The 15,373-nt window shown below is 45.9% G+C and overlaps 1 protein-coding gene across 4 annotated transcripts in view; it reads right to left on the bottom strand.

Annotated features, from left to right (window-relative positions):
- APPL2 (adaptor protein, phosphotyrosine interacting with PH domain and leucine zipper 2) overlaps positions 1-15,373 on the bottom strand; it is a 50,478-nt gene continuing 35,105 nt past the window's right edge. For 3 of the 4 annotated variants that reach the window (XM_082739054.1, XM_082739056.1, XM_082739057.1), the window contains exons 12-21: positions 14,822-14,864; positions 14,685-14,741; positions 14,499-14,587; positions 9,813-9,971; positions 9,592-9,644; positions 7,865-8,039; positions 3,547-3,583; positions 3,218-3,358; positions 2,384-2,431; positions 1-1,062 (exon numbers count right to left, since the gene is read on the bottom strand). In XM_082739054.1, coding sequence (XP_082595180.1) covers positions 934-1,062; positions 2,384-2,431; positions 3,218-3,358; positions 3,547-3,583; positions 7,865-8,039; positions 9,592-9,644; positions 9,813-9,971; positions 14,499-14,587; positions 14,685-14,741; positions 14,822-14,864 — 931 coding nt within the window. In that variant the 3' untranslated portion in view covers positions 1-933. The remainder of the gene's footprint in view (positions 1,063-2,383; positions 2,432-3,217; positions 3,359-3,546; positions 3,584-7,864; positions 8,040-9,591; positions 9,645-9,812; positions 9,972-14,498; positions 14,588-14,684; positions 14,742-14,821; positions 14,865-15,373) is intronic. The other variant, XM_082739055.1, reaches the window with a different exon arrangement.

Genomic DNA, 15,373 nt, shown 5'->3' with positions numbered 1-15,373 from the left:
GAGAGAGAAACAATGATAGTTTTTATTTGCTAGCATTTATTGCTAGGTTAATTTATTACAAAGACAGTGATACTCTGTTGAACTTGGTTATAATTAAACACACTGTGCCAATTCAAGACCATTACACTTATTTCATAGGTAGAGGTGGAAACAGAAACTTTGTACCAAGCCCCACAACCAGCCGTGCTTCAAGTGAGTTTTAAAATTAATTGGTCCCTTCCTTGAGGAGGGTCTGGCTCAGAGGAATCAGGAACTGATCTAAAGGTCTGTAAACTTGTGAATGCTGGTTCTTAAGTTTCCACTGTAAAATCGAACATCTTTTGTGGTACTCATCTGCTAGTCTTTTTATTGCTTGTCTGGAAAAATTATCCAAACTAGACCTGCATTTTTGCTAGTGCTCAGGCCTCAAAGCAGGGCATGTCACCTAAGTGCACAAATTAATGCTATTAGGTCCAAATGTGAGATAAGTTTGATTATAAATACACAATTTCTGGAGTGACAGGCACTTAAAGCTCATTAAGTCAAATATAAAAATAGATTATATTAATAGGAAATATTTAGTGTTTATCAAATTATAAATCTAGGTTTTTGCCATTTTTAAAAAAGGGTACTGGAAACTGAAGAGATGACATTTGAATAAAGTGAACAATGCATTTTTTCATTAATTTTCATTCTGAGCGCTGAACACCACAATCTAAGGAAAAGACTTACCACAAAGCACCTAAAGTAACATTTGTAGATGGGTAGGAATGTTGTCAACCATTTCGAACTGTTTCCCTCCCATCTCTCAGTATCAAGGCATCCAGAGGACATTCCACAAGCGATTGTCAGCATTCTGAAACCAGGTCATGGGCCTGTATGTCAGAGAAGTTGAAAACCCTTAAGGAGGTAGCTCTCCTTCCTGGGTGCTCTTCCCCCAAAGGCCCAAGAGAGTTATGCTTCAGATTCTGCGCCTCTATTTTCACTTGGACTTCCATCATCTGGTTGCTCGTTTAACAGTACATATTTTCCGTCATTGGTTAGTGGTACGGACAGCATTAACTGAGCCAACGCTTCTGGATCCTGAAGTTAGGGGAGTTTAAGAAGGAGAAAAGAAAATGCTTAAAATGCACTTAAGAACCCCTGTGGGCTTGGCATTCGTGATGTCCTATAATCTAGCCTCACTTCTTCTGTTATGTTTCAGGTGAGTCTCCGTGCTTCTCCGAAAAAACTCAATTGTATTATTTCTAGAATCGAGAGCAAGGTTTTGTTTTCAGCCAAAATATTTTTCACACAAATCATAACTGTCTTTCCAGAAGGAATCCAGAGAGGAACTTACAAGACCTTTGTCTTCTAGGTCTTTAGCTTTTCTCTCTCTTTCACACTATACCAAGAGTTGGCAAACTATGGTCATCTGGGCTCATTGCCGGTTTTATTTATTTTATTTTATTTATTTATTCGAGTAAAATAAAATTCTATTTTATTAAATAAAATAAAATTCTATTTTATTTATTTAAGTGAAGTTTTATTGGAACACAGCCATTCATTGATATACTTTATTTGGCTGCTTTTGTGCTACAGTTGCTGAGTTGAGTAGTTGCAACAGATGTGAGCTTAAAAGCTTTACTATCTTGCCCTTTACAGAAAGTTTGTCAATCCCTGAAATATATCGTAAAATACTCACTTGTGCTCCTTGCTACTCTTTCATGTATATTGGTGTTAGTCCTTGGCCTTCCTACCCTCCCCCAACAGACTGGAACTGCTCATACAGTACTAACTGTATGTTACTGCGTAAATTAAAACTTAAAAATCCAGTTCCTCAGTCACATTAGCTACATTCAGTCTGCATATTAAACAGTGCAGGTATAGGTCATCTCCATTATTAAAGTTCTGGACAATGCTGAACTAGAATCCTTCAGGGGAGGAACCAGAACTGTATTAATTACAGCTGTAATTCCAAGGTCTTCTCTTCAAACATGGCTCTCAAAATTTGTTTGGTGAATGAAAGACTTGTAAGTAGCTGACAGACTAGGACGTGTGGGAACCTTCATGTCTAGTACATTTTCAGGTGAGGTCTGTCCGTGCTCTCAGGGACAAGACCTTTGAGCACATGGTAGATACTTAAAGTTCCTACCATCTTAATTTGAAAGAAAGAATATCTAGACAACAGTAGCAAGCACAAAACTGATAATATAAAGCAGGATTGTGGCAGTGATTATTAAGAACTCCACATGGGTTACCAGTGACATCGGACCTCTAGCAAGTTTGGTGGTCAGAATGCTTAAAAGGAAATCTCAAGTTTGGCCACACTGCCTAGTGAACATCCTTGCTCCTTTTGAGAGAAATCTTAGTATGTAGAGAGAGTTGGAGCAGTTGTTAAAACCAGCACTAAAAGGCACCTTACCTTCTGAACCTCAATGATTTCTTTTCCCAAATTAATAGCGTAACATATCTGCAAGACAAGAAGAGTAGTTTGGCAAAGGTAGAAAAGGATAAAGAACTTTAGGAGGAAAATGTGACTGTGGAAGTACAGTGAGGTCACTGTTCCTTTCAGTGTGGGGACCGAGGACTTGGTCGTAGGAGACTCATCACGCGGGGTTCTGAACATTAGTGTCCACCTCTCCTGGTCTCCTGTGGCCCATTTGTGCTTGTGCTTAACAAAAATGTCCAGGTTCAGTGGCAACTGAAGTCACTCCGATGCTTAAAATTCTTAATGGAATATTTTATTCCTTTCTCTCTAAATCACACTCAGCTACCACATGTTCATGCACACAGTAGCAAACAGGTGTTTGCTAAAGAGCTGATTAATTTTGATTAATACTAAGTTGCAAATACCGTCATAAAATTTTTCATACCAAAGGAGAAGAGTTTCCTGATGTCTGTTTCCTTGGTTTGCTCTGAGACTAGATTTTCTCCATTGTAACTTTTAATTTTTTTTAAAGAAAGAACAAACTTGAAGGCAACTGCTTTTTTAACATTTCCCGATATCTCTTCTAAACAACTGTATCCCACTCCACCATTAACACTCTTCATCACTCTGTTGAGGACAACATGCATTTTCCCCAGGGAAACTGTATTCTAGCTGGTTTTCTTTCAGTGGGGCCTTCCTAGAGGTATTCTCTAACCTCCTCAATAGGAAACAAGGAACAGTCAACTAAATATCCAGGGGATGGTGCATAAACCCCTGTAAGTATCTGGACAGAGAGATTAGGGAGTCTTAAGATGAAAAAAATGAGACCTTTTCGCCTTCTGAGTTGCTTTCAAAAACGTATGTGCTCAGAGCCTCTCCCCCGGTGGATTCAGGCGTGCGGACCACGAAACCAACCAGTCTTTTGTTCTCTTGATGAGCCGCGAACTGGGTAATGCTGGTGAGTTCAAACTGGAAATAACAGGAGCAGACCGAATATCGCACAACTGTTACGCAAAACCAAACCAGTTGTTCTCTGTGGAAAACATCATGGGAAGAGCGCACTACTAGAAGACAGGCATTAAATTTGGCAAAATCGGTGAAGTGCCTACTTTGAATTAAGGAATAACTGCTAAAGCCAATGAGCATGTGGTACTTACATTGGCTCTTGTTACTTGAGTCTGAGGATCTATCAACCTGAAATTTGAAGAGAGTCATTATATCACACAAGCTGGATACACTTATATTCTTAGAAGCATCTATAGAAGTTGCCAATGAAATCACACAAGTACACTTCAAATATGAAAACAGAAGGCCTGGCTGAGGGCAAGGCGGCACGGCTCCATGTGACTATCCAAAGGGAGGACGTGCCATGGTTCCTGGCTCTGTGCAACCTGAGTAGTTAAAGCTCAGTGTGTATCTTCATGGAAGAACATAATAGAAAATTTCCCTTTTTTTTTTTTTTTTAAAGATTTTATTTCTCAGAGAGAGCACAAGCAGGTGGAGCGGCAGGCAGAGGGAGAAGCAGGCTCCTTCTGAACAAGGAACCTGATGCAGGGCACGATCCCAGGACCGAGATTGTGACCCGAGCTGAAGGCAGATCTGCTTAACCAACTGAGCCACCCTGGCGCCCCGACAATTTCACATTTCAGTGCTTATCCAGAAAGGCCGCATTATAGTTCCGTATATGCATGGGTCATATCCTGAATAGTCGGCTGCTCAACAGCCATTTACTGACTACGGGTTTTCCTTTGAAGTGTTTGAGATACATCTTTTTTTTCTTTTTTTTTTTTAAATATGGGGTGAGGTAAGAGAATAGTGAATAGATTTTAACAAAACTATTCTATGTCAGTTTTGGTGTGGGAAGTACTATTTATGGAGCTGTTCTAGATGTATCTTGAATGGCACTCGGAGCACCTAATAATCAGGTTGATGTATCTAGGCAAATACACTAGATTACAGAATCCCTTGCTATCATATATATATATATATATACACACAAATTTCTACTTTCTAAATGTGGTATTACCTATTGCTAATAGGCTATAAATTCTGTGGGTATAAGCAAAAAAAATGTGTTAAAAAAAAAAGTTGCGATTCCATTTATATGAAATGTTCCAAATAGACAAATCTATAGACATAAAAGATGAGCGGCTAATGGCTGCCGCAGGCTGGGGGTTTTCAAGGAAAAGGGAACGAGTGCTAATGGGTATGGTTTTCTTTGGGGATAATGAAGATGTCTGGAAACTGTGGTGATGGCTGCACAATTATGAATATATTAAAAACACTCTGAATGGGTGAACTGTATTGGGAGTTCTGCCTCAGCAAAGCGGTTCTCTCCCCCACTGGCTACAGTCGGAAATACAAGCAGTTACACTTGTAAAAGCATCAGCTTTATGATCAGGGCTCTAACCTGCTGCTCAGCCCTGGTCTTGTGCAGGTCACCCTGACTTCTCACAACTGCCTCAGCTATAAAATGGGGATAACCCTCCCACTTGGAAGACGTGGTGAAGGCAAGGAGAAAATGTGTATGGAATTTGTAGTAATCTACAGAGCTAAATAAAAGTTATTTTTTATTTATGTCGCTATTAATGAACATGAATTTAAAGATTTAAAAAATATACATCATAAACAAGTTCCCTCAAATTGGGCTAAGTTCCCTTACTTAGTTAGGTATTTTGTAAAATTTTTTCATAAATAGAAACTTAAAACATATTTTCTGAGTAACTTAAGAGATTGCTGTCTAAATCAGGTAACATGGATTTGCCTCTTAATATCAGATTTCCTGGGTGCCTGGGTGGCTCAATCGGTAAGCGTCTGCCTTTAGCTTGGGTCAGGGTCCCAGGGTTCTGCGATCAAGCCCTGCATCAGGCTCCCTGCTCAGCGGGAAGCCTGCTTCTCCCTCTCCCACTCCCCCCGCTTGTGTTCCCTCTCTCACTGTCCCTCTCTCTGTGAAATAAATAAAATCTTTTTAAAAAATCAGATTTTTTGTGGGACTTCTAAATTGCCTCAAAATATGAATTCCAGTTCCAGGATATGTGAGCATATACTGCGGTAAAATATACCCGACATAAAACTGACCACTGTCGACAATGCGTCCGTTTACCACACTGTACAACCATTGCCGCTCTCAGGCTCCTAAACCATCTTCATCACCTCACCAGGGGGCTCCAAACCCATTAAGGAGTCCCTCTCCATTTCTTCCCTCTCAGCTTCCGGCAAGCAGTCACCTGCTTTCTGTCTTTGGATTTGGCTACCGTGAACTTTTCGTGTAAATGCTCATACAAAACAGCTGACACTCACGTCTGGCTTCTTTCACTTAGCAGAATGTTTTCAGAGTACAACTATGTTGTACCTCATGTCAGAACTTCATTCTTCTTTAAGCCTGAATCATACTCCACTATATGTAAAATACCACATTTTGGGTAAAAATTTGTTGACAGACATCTGGATTGTTTCTACTTTTTAGCCATCATGAATTGCAAACATGCATATATATTTTTATCTGAACACTTGTTTTCAGATCTTTTGGGTATCTGCCAGGAGTGGGATTCTAGGTTTAACTCATGGAGGAACTGCCAGACTTTTCCCCGGAATGGCTGAACTGTCTTAACAATTCCCACCAGCGACAGATTCTGATTTTTTCACATCTTTACTAACACCTGTTACTTTCCTTTTTTTTTTTTTAATTACAGCCATCCTAGTGAGTATGAAGTGATACCGCCCTATGGAGCTGATTTGCATTTCCCTAATAACTAATGACAGAGCATCTTTTTATGTGCTTGTCGGCCATTTGTGTATCTCCTCTGGAGAAATGTCTACTCAGGGCCTTTGTCCATTTTTTGTTTTTTGGTCTTTTCGTTGATTCTTATAAGAGTTCCTTATAAATTATGAACATATACTTCTATTAAATACATGACTTGCAAATATTTCCTCCCATTCTGTGGACTGTCCTTGTGCTTTGATAGTGTTCTTGGATGTACTGACATTTTTCACAATGCTTTTACACGTATTTACTCTTGACATTTTTGGTGAAGATAATAAGAACAGTAAGCCAGTGCCCATAAAAAGTGCAGGACAGACTTGGAGAAAAGTTCTAAATAAGTAAATATAAGGTCTTATTTGTAAGAAACTTATTCTCAGTATAAGGTTTATAATAAATGAAAAGGACTGATTTTAATGAATGGAAGACACTATATTCTGATATTTAACAAAGTCCCAGTTAACTTTTTTTTTTTTAAAGATTTTATTTATTTGAAAGAGATCACAAGTAGGCAGAGAGGCAGAAAGAGAGAGGAAGGGAAGCAGGCTCCCCACTGAGCAGTGAGCCCGATGCTGGGCTCGATCCCAGGACCCTGAGATCATGACCTGAGCAGAAGGCATAGGCTTTAACTCACTGAGCCACCCAGGCACCGCCCCCCCGCACCCAGTTAACTTTTTTGAAGCTAACATTTAACTGAGCACTTTCCATTCTGTCAGCTGTGGTTGTAAATATTTTGTGTGTATTAACTCATTTACTCCTCATGACAACATAATGAGGTATAAATATGGTTATTTTCATCTTATAGCTGAAGAAACCAATGCACAGAGAGGAAAACTTGCCCAGGTCATACAACTAACAAACACCAAAAGCCAGAGGTAAACCTAGAAATTCTGGCTCTAAAGCAGTGCTGTCGTCTCAGAGAAATCAAATGTAAACTTCATATATAATATAAAATTTTCTAGCAGCCACATCAAAGAGTGAATCAGGTGAAATAATGCACTTTATTTAATCTACAAGGTCTAAAATAATACTAGCTAGACATGTTATTAATATAAAAGTTGATGGGATATTTTGCATTTTGGGGGGTTAGTATGAGGTCTTAGAAATTTATTGTTTTTTACATTTAAAACATTCAGCTCAAACTTCAGTTCTGTTTCAAGTGCTGCATGTGGACACGACACTGGACGGTGCGGCTTGTGCGGAAGCTGATGCGAACCATGGTGTGACCGTCCTCTGCTGTTGCTCATATCCATCTGACCACCTGAGACCCCAAGTAATGTTGGTAACAGCACTTGGTGTCTTTATCTTCCTCCCAACAGATATTCATCAGACTTTATTTGTGGGGGTCTAGTCATCTCGGGCAGGTTCATGTTCTGTTTTCATTGTTAATTTTTATAAATAGTACATTCAGAAAGGAGCAAACCCTTCCTTTTTCAAGCTCTGAGATACATGGAGCAACTCCTGAGTGACGACGTCTTTGTGAACAGTAGGATTCACTCACCACTAAATTCCGAAAGTATCAGTTCCTTAGGGGAGCACCTCCTACCCAACGTGTCTTATAAAATCAAACTGTAAAAACGAGTAGGGCAGAAACGGGAGTGACAGCCTCACGTACTCCGATCAAATACTCTCAGTGTGAACCTTCTAGATGAGTAAATGTGCCTTGCGTGGGCAACCGGATCAAGCTGTGAGAAGTCTGAAACGAACCAACATACCTCAGAGTCTGACTGGTGACCATCAGGTGGGACTCCGTCGTGCGGAAGATGTTGTGAATAGCCCGAGCGGCCAGTACTTGTCTCATCGCTTCATAAATCACTTCGGTAGTGTTGTCTGTTTTAACTGCCATGGATCCCAGAAACCGAACTATAAACATCTGTTGCAAAAGGGAATCTGCAAGACAGCATTTTCCACTCAGGAGCACACTCGCTTCCTGCTGGACTGGCCCTTGCACCCCTCAGAGGGGTGGGTCGGAGAACTCGCTGGAAACCTCCCCCCACACAGCTTCCCACCCGGCTTCTCAACAAACCCGCACTGCCAAAGCCCCGAGCCTCCTGCTGTCCGCATCTGGTCTCTCTGGAATTACTTCATCGGACTAGACAAGCACCTCTTACTGCATCTACACAATGAGACGGCAGAGCCACAAGGACATCCTTCCGGCGCGAAAACTTGGGTGACTAACGTAGGTGACACTAGATGCATCTTTTCTCTGAAAATACGAGCGTCTCCACTCAGACAACAGAAAATGCAGTACTGTGGCCCTTGAGAAAATCTAAGGAACGGAAGACCTGACGGGATTCAAGTCGGTTCACACGCGTCGTGTTCTGACGGGCCGTGAGGACGTCCCGTCTGCTACTTCTCTGACTCTAGTGAACAACCAGGACTGGCTTCCTGAGAGTGGGACGTAACCTGACAAACTGAGTATCCGCAGCCATAACTGGAAGGTCACAAAGGTTTAAAGGTTCGTGGGTTTTTTTTCCCTGTAAGAACAGTAATTCGCTTCCCCACCATTTTAAACGAAGAAGACTACTTTTCCTTCACTTGCTGTATTAATGTCTTTGCCCTTAAAAATAACTTAAGTAACAAAAGACTAGGAAAATGTAACTGATATAAAATTGTAAGTAGTTACTCCCATACGAAGATACTTTTTATAAGTTTGAAGGTTTAGTTTTATAGAGTTACTATGTGGAGTATATGGAAAGTCAGCCAGAGACAAGCCGGCAGATCTGAGCAGACCTGTTAGCTTCCTTCCTCTCCGCCTCCCGCCCCAACACTCTTCTGCCTAATTCTGTAAGGAGAACCGACTCTCAAGTGCTACTTTTACATTTAAGGAAGTGGCAACTCTAGTGATATTCTTTGGCTCCAGTCATGGGGTGTTAGAACGAGGTCTCGCCAGCACCTGTAGCTCCTAAGTTGCCTCGGCTGGGACCCAAGTGCTGCTCTCTGAGGCACAAGGTTACGTCAGCTCCACTGTAAGAATGCACGTCACACATCAAATATCTGAACTTGAACGAAGTAAATACCGTTCACTCATGTCCTCCTCAAATTCAAGAATAAATTGTGTGTCTTTGGCTAAAATGGAACCGCCTATTTGTGATTCACCCGGACTGCATTTTGCTGTGGCCCCTTCATCCCCTATCAGTCCGTTCTGGAGTCCCCTGACACCGGATTTAGGCTCGGCAGCTTTCTTCGCAAGAGCTACCAAAAGGATGTGCGTGAGGCCAACAGTACACCTGTAGAAAATCTGTCTACTTCCCTTCAGTTTTCATCCAAGACCTGCCTTCGTTGCACATGCCCTGCTGAGTTTCCAGGGAGCAACAAATCTGTGGGTCATAATTTTGCTTCACAGTCCAAGTCCCGGCTCCCCGGAATGTGACTTCACGTCTCACTTCAAGGACTCGTCATGCTGAGGGGAAAGGGTGAGCGCACCAAACCAGCCACTCACCTTCTGCTTCTGGAAATGTCTCGTCCTCGGTCTCACCAAAAGGGTTGATGCGCCTAGGGGAATGAATGGCCAGAGTCCAACAATCAAGACCTTTTCGGCTAAAAGGACACTAACTCTCCAACTAGAAGTCAGAACAGCAACAGTCTTGGCAGATGGCTGCCGACACAGAGACCCCAAGTGTACCTTCATTTCTCCCAGAGACGGCCTCCCTTAGCCCGTACCTGCTGCCCCTGTTCTGATCCAGGAATTCGGAGGCAGGAAGGACGATATCGAATTGGATGGGTGTCCCAGGGGCGATGAGCTCATCAGCGTCAGGGACAGGGACTGCTGCTGCGGGAACAATCTTGTCGTTCTCCAGCTCTACATTTCTCAGGTGCTGGCTGCGGTATAAAAGAGCGAGGGAAAAATCAAATCCCATTTAGCCTTATTTATGCCTTTACAATCACGTGAACACGTGCTGAATACTGATACGACTTTTACAGATGGACAAGGGGACGATTTCAGTCAATCCTTCAACTCGTTCTACAAATAAATCTTCACAGAACATCATTCGAGTCCTCGGTAAACAGCTTGAGGACCACCCCCTCCCCCCAGTTAGCTCTGCCGCACAGTATTCTGCATTAGGTTCTGTTACTTAGCACGTTACCTACTGCTCTAGGTCTTTCTTCCTGTCAGACAGGTTTTTGAGAGCGGGGGCTTTAGCTAAATCCTATTTATTACATGGTACACAGAAGGCGCTCAAAAATGTTAACAGACTAAATACATCTCGGCCCAGCATTCACCACGTGGCTCTAACTTTCTCCTCCACGCACCCTCCCTTGGAGCTACCCCACACTTCGCCTCGTTTCCTCCTCCATCCCAACCCCTCCTTTCCAACACCAGCTCCGATTCCTATTCCTCTACTAAGGCCGTGCGTTCCTGTGTTGCTTCTCTGAGAGGCCCAGGGACAGTCTCGCATGGCGGCGTGCCCCCGAGCTCTGCTCTGTGCGCACACACGCGTCTGACACGTCTGACAGGACAGAGGGGGACCATCAGTACGGTGACCGGTCACGTGCCACCGTGCCTCCTCCCTTTCAGTGTCAGGCTGTTGTAATTTAGCTTTCCACATCTTCCTGATCTTTTCCCCCCAGCTCGAGGGTAAGCTCCTTTGAGGGACAAAGGATGTCAAAGTATTTTGATTTCTTACGCTATTTGGAGCACGAGGACGGCTCTGGATAGCTCTGTTCATTGCTCTCAAATATGTCAACAACTGAATATACGTGTGAAATGACCTTAAAATAGCCACCTGACAGGTAAGCACGCGGACCGGGAAGTGGCTAGAAATACAACAAGGGTGTGGAGACTGTCACTGCAAGGAGAGACTCTGCTTCACCGTGACCAGGACAGGGAAGCACGGTCTCTATGGAAGAAATTCTGAGGGCTCCTCGCTGCCAGCTTAATGTTCCCCCGACCCCGACGTCATATTGCCTCAGTCCAGAAGGGCAGAATCACGTCTGCCAGCTCCCTCAGTCTCTAAGGCAGGGCAGGAGTTCGTACGTGGTGAGCAACGGAGGAAGGGAGAAGTAGAAGCTTAAAGGGAGAAAAGTGAGTCCAAGATTCTGGCTCCCCAGACAGTCTATAAGGAGAGAATACAGGCAGTAACCCCATGGGGTGGGGACTGCCCTTGAGTCTACAGCATCGGGAGCCACGGGAGACCCTGAACACAGGAGTGACACAGGGGAGCATCACCTGTGACCTCCATGTCACCCACTCTGATGGACACGTGCTTCCTGAGCGTGTCCTGCTTCAAATACCCGCATCAAAGCAGCTCACAGAGCTGAGCTCTCCTCCCTTCTCGGCTCCTACTGACACCACTTTCCTTCATGTTTCTTGGTGGCTTTGTGGCCACCTTCCCTTCTGCGACAAATGCTGGAGTTCTTCAGGAATCTGTCCGAGGCTCCCGTCTCTCCTACACTCCCTCCCTCGACGATCTCTTCCACGGCCACGGCCATTCCGTGGAGCTCCTGATTCGTATACTATACGCAGCCCTGGGATGGCCCATGTGCTCCAGAAGTGTGTCATCCGTTGACCACGTGACACTTGCTGGGCTACGTCGCGGGCCCCTCAATCTTGTGTCCAGAAGTGAACACTACCAACTCCTTTCACTCCCTGAATATGCCACCTTCTGCCCAGGTGCTCAACCCAGACGGTGGCTGTCGTCTGATTTTTCCTGTCCCTTCCACTCACACCTCACCATACCGTAAGTCCAGTAGATTTCGCCTCCCAAACAAGTCCCCGAGCTAGCTACTTTTTATGTCCTCTGCCATGATCCTAGTTTAAGACACCATCGCCGTCACCTGGACTGCTGCCACGGGTCCCTGACTCAACACCTACTTGCCCAGCTCTGAGTTCCGTGTCCCCCACCGCAGCCAGAGCTGCCCTTAGATCACGCACAGCGGCTCCACTCTGTCGGACACACCCACGTCTGCCTCTCTGCACCCTTCGACAACTCCCCAGGGACCTGACCATGACTTCTCGATCCGTTCTGCCTGCCTCCCTCCCTCCCCGGCCCCACCCTGCCCCGCCATCCCCGCGCGCCCACACTGTGGTTACAGTGGCCTCCTTTCAGTTTCTCAAACACGCTAAGCTCTCTCCTGCCTTCCGGCCTCCAGACTGCTACCGGGAATGCATGAGTCTGGCTCTTTGCAAGGGTGGCCAGTTCTCGTGGTTCACTTCTCAGTCTGATACTGTCTCCACAGGCAGGCCTCTCCGCGACAGCACCTTCGTCTCGAACACCGGAGCGCTTTCCTCCATCTTAACTAAGTATGTACCTTCTGCTGGTCTTTACCGACAAGACTCAGCTTTCTGACCTGGCCCAGGCCTGGGGCACAGAGCAGACACTCCGCGAACGAACCGGTACTGGACCAGCTGGAGGGACGAACGTGCATCAGAGCCGCGTTATCCGCGGAGCGAGGAAAGGCCACACATGGTATTTGCTTAGAAGTGAGTGGCAGTTTCTTCCCACAAACAGTTTCTCTGCTGCTTTCCCCTGTCATCAAAACATTTCTTTATTCCTAATGAGCTGGCCCTGAGAGGGACAGGAGCCCTCCCACCGTCTCCACAGCTCCGGGCCGCCTGGCAGCCACATCCGTCACCCTCCCAGTCTCTTTGCTGATTCAGCTGCCTGGCTAGAGGTCTTTTTTGTTTCAGGATTCTTCTGTGTGATTTACTTATTCTACAACAGGGAGAAAAATCAGTTACTGAATAATTAAATCTGAGGTACAAACTCTGTGGCTACAAACTACAAACCCAAACACAGTCTGGGTTGAGGTTTTTTTTTGAAAGCCAGTCACACCTTTAATTACTAATACTAGTCAAATGATACATCGGCACCCTAGACAGTGTTAGAAGTGCAAAGGGACTGGGGAGGTCACCTAGTTTCGCATATTCTTGTGTCACAAATTCAAGGAGACAGAGGCCCAGAGAGCTGAGCCTCGCCAGCCCATCTAGCCGCGTTGAAGGCAGAGCCACCAGAAGCTCTCAGAATTCCAAGCCAGCATTCTCCAGCGTGCCTAGCTCGCTGTGCAGCTCACAGCTTTACAGAGGGGGCCAGTGTGTTCACCCACGACGAGGCTCATGGCCTAGCCCACTGGCCCGATCGGTGTTTCCAGTTCCATCAGAGCGCCCTCCTTAGAGCTGCCCTTCACGCACATGCTGCCTGCGTCAACGATGAAACCTAGCACTCAAGGGTCACCTGTTGCCCCTTGTCCATTTTTTACTACCTCTGATCAGCTTCTCCTGTGCTGTCTTAGATACTCCAGCAGCAGCCTGTCGGACGTCCCTGCCCTGTCCTTCGCCCCACCACGCCCCAGATCCAACATGCGCTATGTGCAGAGAGCCGCAGGACAGCCCGCCCACCCCGGCTGCGACACGCCACTCGCCTCAGTCTGCAGTTCTGCTCCATGGCCCAGAGCCTAAGCAGGGTCCCCAACCACTGACATCAGACTCATGGCCATTTTCTGGCCTTCTCTTCTGCTCCTTCCCGCACACCAAGGTCTCCGCGTATGCACACTGGCAACCTGCCAAACAGCCCCGAGGTCCTGGGAACTGAACTCCTAGCTTTCTAATGACATCTGTCTGGACTCAGGAGACAGTATCTGTGAACATTTATTTAATGGGTTCTTTCTACCATGCCACAGAAAAATGGGACACCACATACAGTCCTAATCGTAACCCATCTTTGGTGTGACCAATAATGCAATTATTAGTTAACCAATTGGAAACTCCCATTAAGACAAAAGGTGAGATTCTTGGAATAAACCTTAAAGCTGTATTCAAGACAAGAGCGAAGCTAGATGCACGAAAGTGTTCACTGTACATGATTGTAGCAAACAGAGGAAAGGAGGCTGCCTAAATATTCAACAGCTAATAATAATAAATCATGGAAGAGTGTGGAGACTTACTAAAGAACAATTATAAGAAATGTAAAAACATGAAAAATATATGTGAAAAGAAAAATTTAACGCACATGTGAAAGTATCTGTACATGTGCAGATAAGGCCTGGGCAGTAACACAGATGCAAAAAAGGTCATTTTGTTCCTTATTTAAGTTTCCTTTTGATTCCAGAACTTTGTTGATGCTGACAGAAAAATGCAAGAAGCCCTGACCAGCAGACCCTCGAGGCAAGTCCTGTTTGCCCGGGCTGTGGCTGCACAGCCCAGGGGAAGGGCGGCGCCAGGGTCACCCAGGGTCCCGCGGCCGTGGCTCCCGGTTCTGCCCCTCACAGGTGGCGTCACCGTGCGCAAACACCCCACCTCTCCCGGCAGCCTGAGCTCCCCCGCTAGGTGGTACGTGAGGAGAAATAACTGCTGTCCAATTCCTAGCTCACAACTATAGGCAAGCCGCTTTCCCACCGTCCTCTAATTACCTGGGACACGGGCTTTCTTGCTTTTTTCCGAAACTTGTAATGGGAGTCACTGCTTGGAGCGCCGTCTGATTCAACTTGATGGCGACTGCCTACAAACGCGCGGGGGGCCAGGCTCAGTCCCGGGAGGGGCGCTCACCCTTCAGACAGAGCGAGGGCCGCGGATGCGGGGAAGGCAGCGCGAGTTACCTCTGGGTTGTCGGTCAGGTAGATCTGTCTGGAGATGTTGTTTATGGCGCATATCCACTGTGGAGAGAAGCCGTTACAAAATCTGCCGGACCCCGGTCACCGCTAGACTAGGACAGAAGTGGAAGAACAAACCCTACCTCCTCATTCTCCTTTCTGCTTTCTGCCTGGAGGATGATTCCCCTGCAATAAAGCACATCCACGTCAGTGCCTCCCGGGCCTCTGCCTGAGGCTTAGTCCACACACGCTGAACTCAGCTGGGTCCCAAAGGGAAGGGCCAGGAAGGCAGGATGACAGGAAGGGAAGAAAATGGGGTTCAGGCTCCCTGTTCATTTGCTGTGCGATCCTGGACAGATACTTCCCGAGGGAAGTGAGTAGCTGGGCTTGGATCTACTAGCTCGAGGCTGGCGGTCCACAGGCCTGGACATGTTGGCTTCTCAGGTGACTCGGGCCACCAGGAGTCCGGCCCAGAGGCGTTGGCAGACCCCCCCGTCACCAAACCCATGGAGGGGAGAGGGGAGCTGGACACAAATACCACTGCCCTTCCACTGGGGAGGGCTCCACCCTATCCAGGGACCCCACGGTGGTGGGGGCAGGGAGCATGGCTCTTATCCTGTTTTACAGAGAAGACCAAGGAGTTAGGCAACCGGGACTGGGATCCCAGGCCACTCCTGTCACCCAGGAGGGAGGAC

The sequence above is a fragment of the Mustela nivalis genome (assembly GCF_964662115.1).
Source record: "Mustela nivalis genome assembly, chromosome: 7".
In the NCBI taxonomy this organism is placed as follows: domain Eukaryota; kingdom Metazoa; phylum Chordata; class Mammalia; order Carnivora; family Mustelidae; genus Mustela; species Mustela nivalis.
The sequence above is the reverse complement of the archived record's forward strand: the minus strand, read 5'-3'. Positions and strand labels throughout refer to the sequence as shown.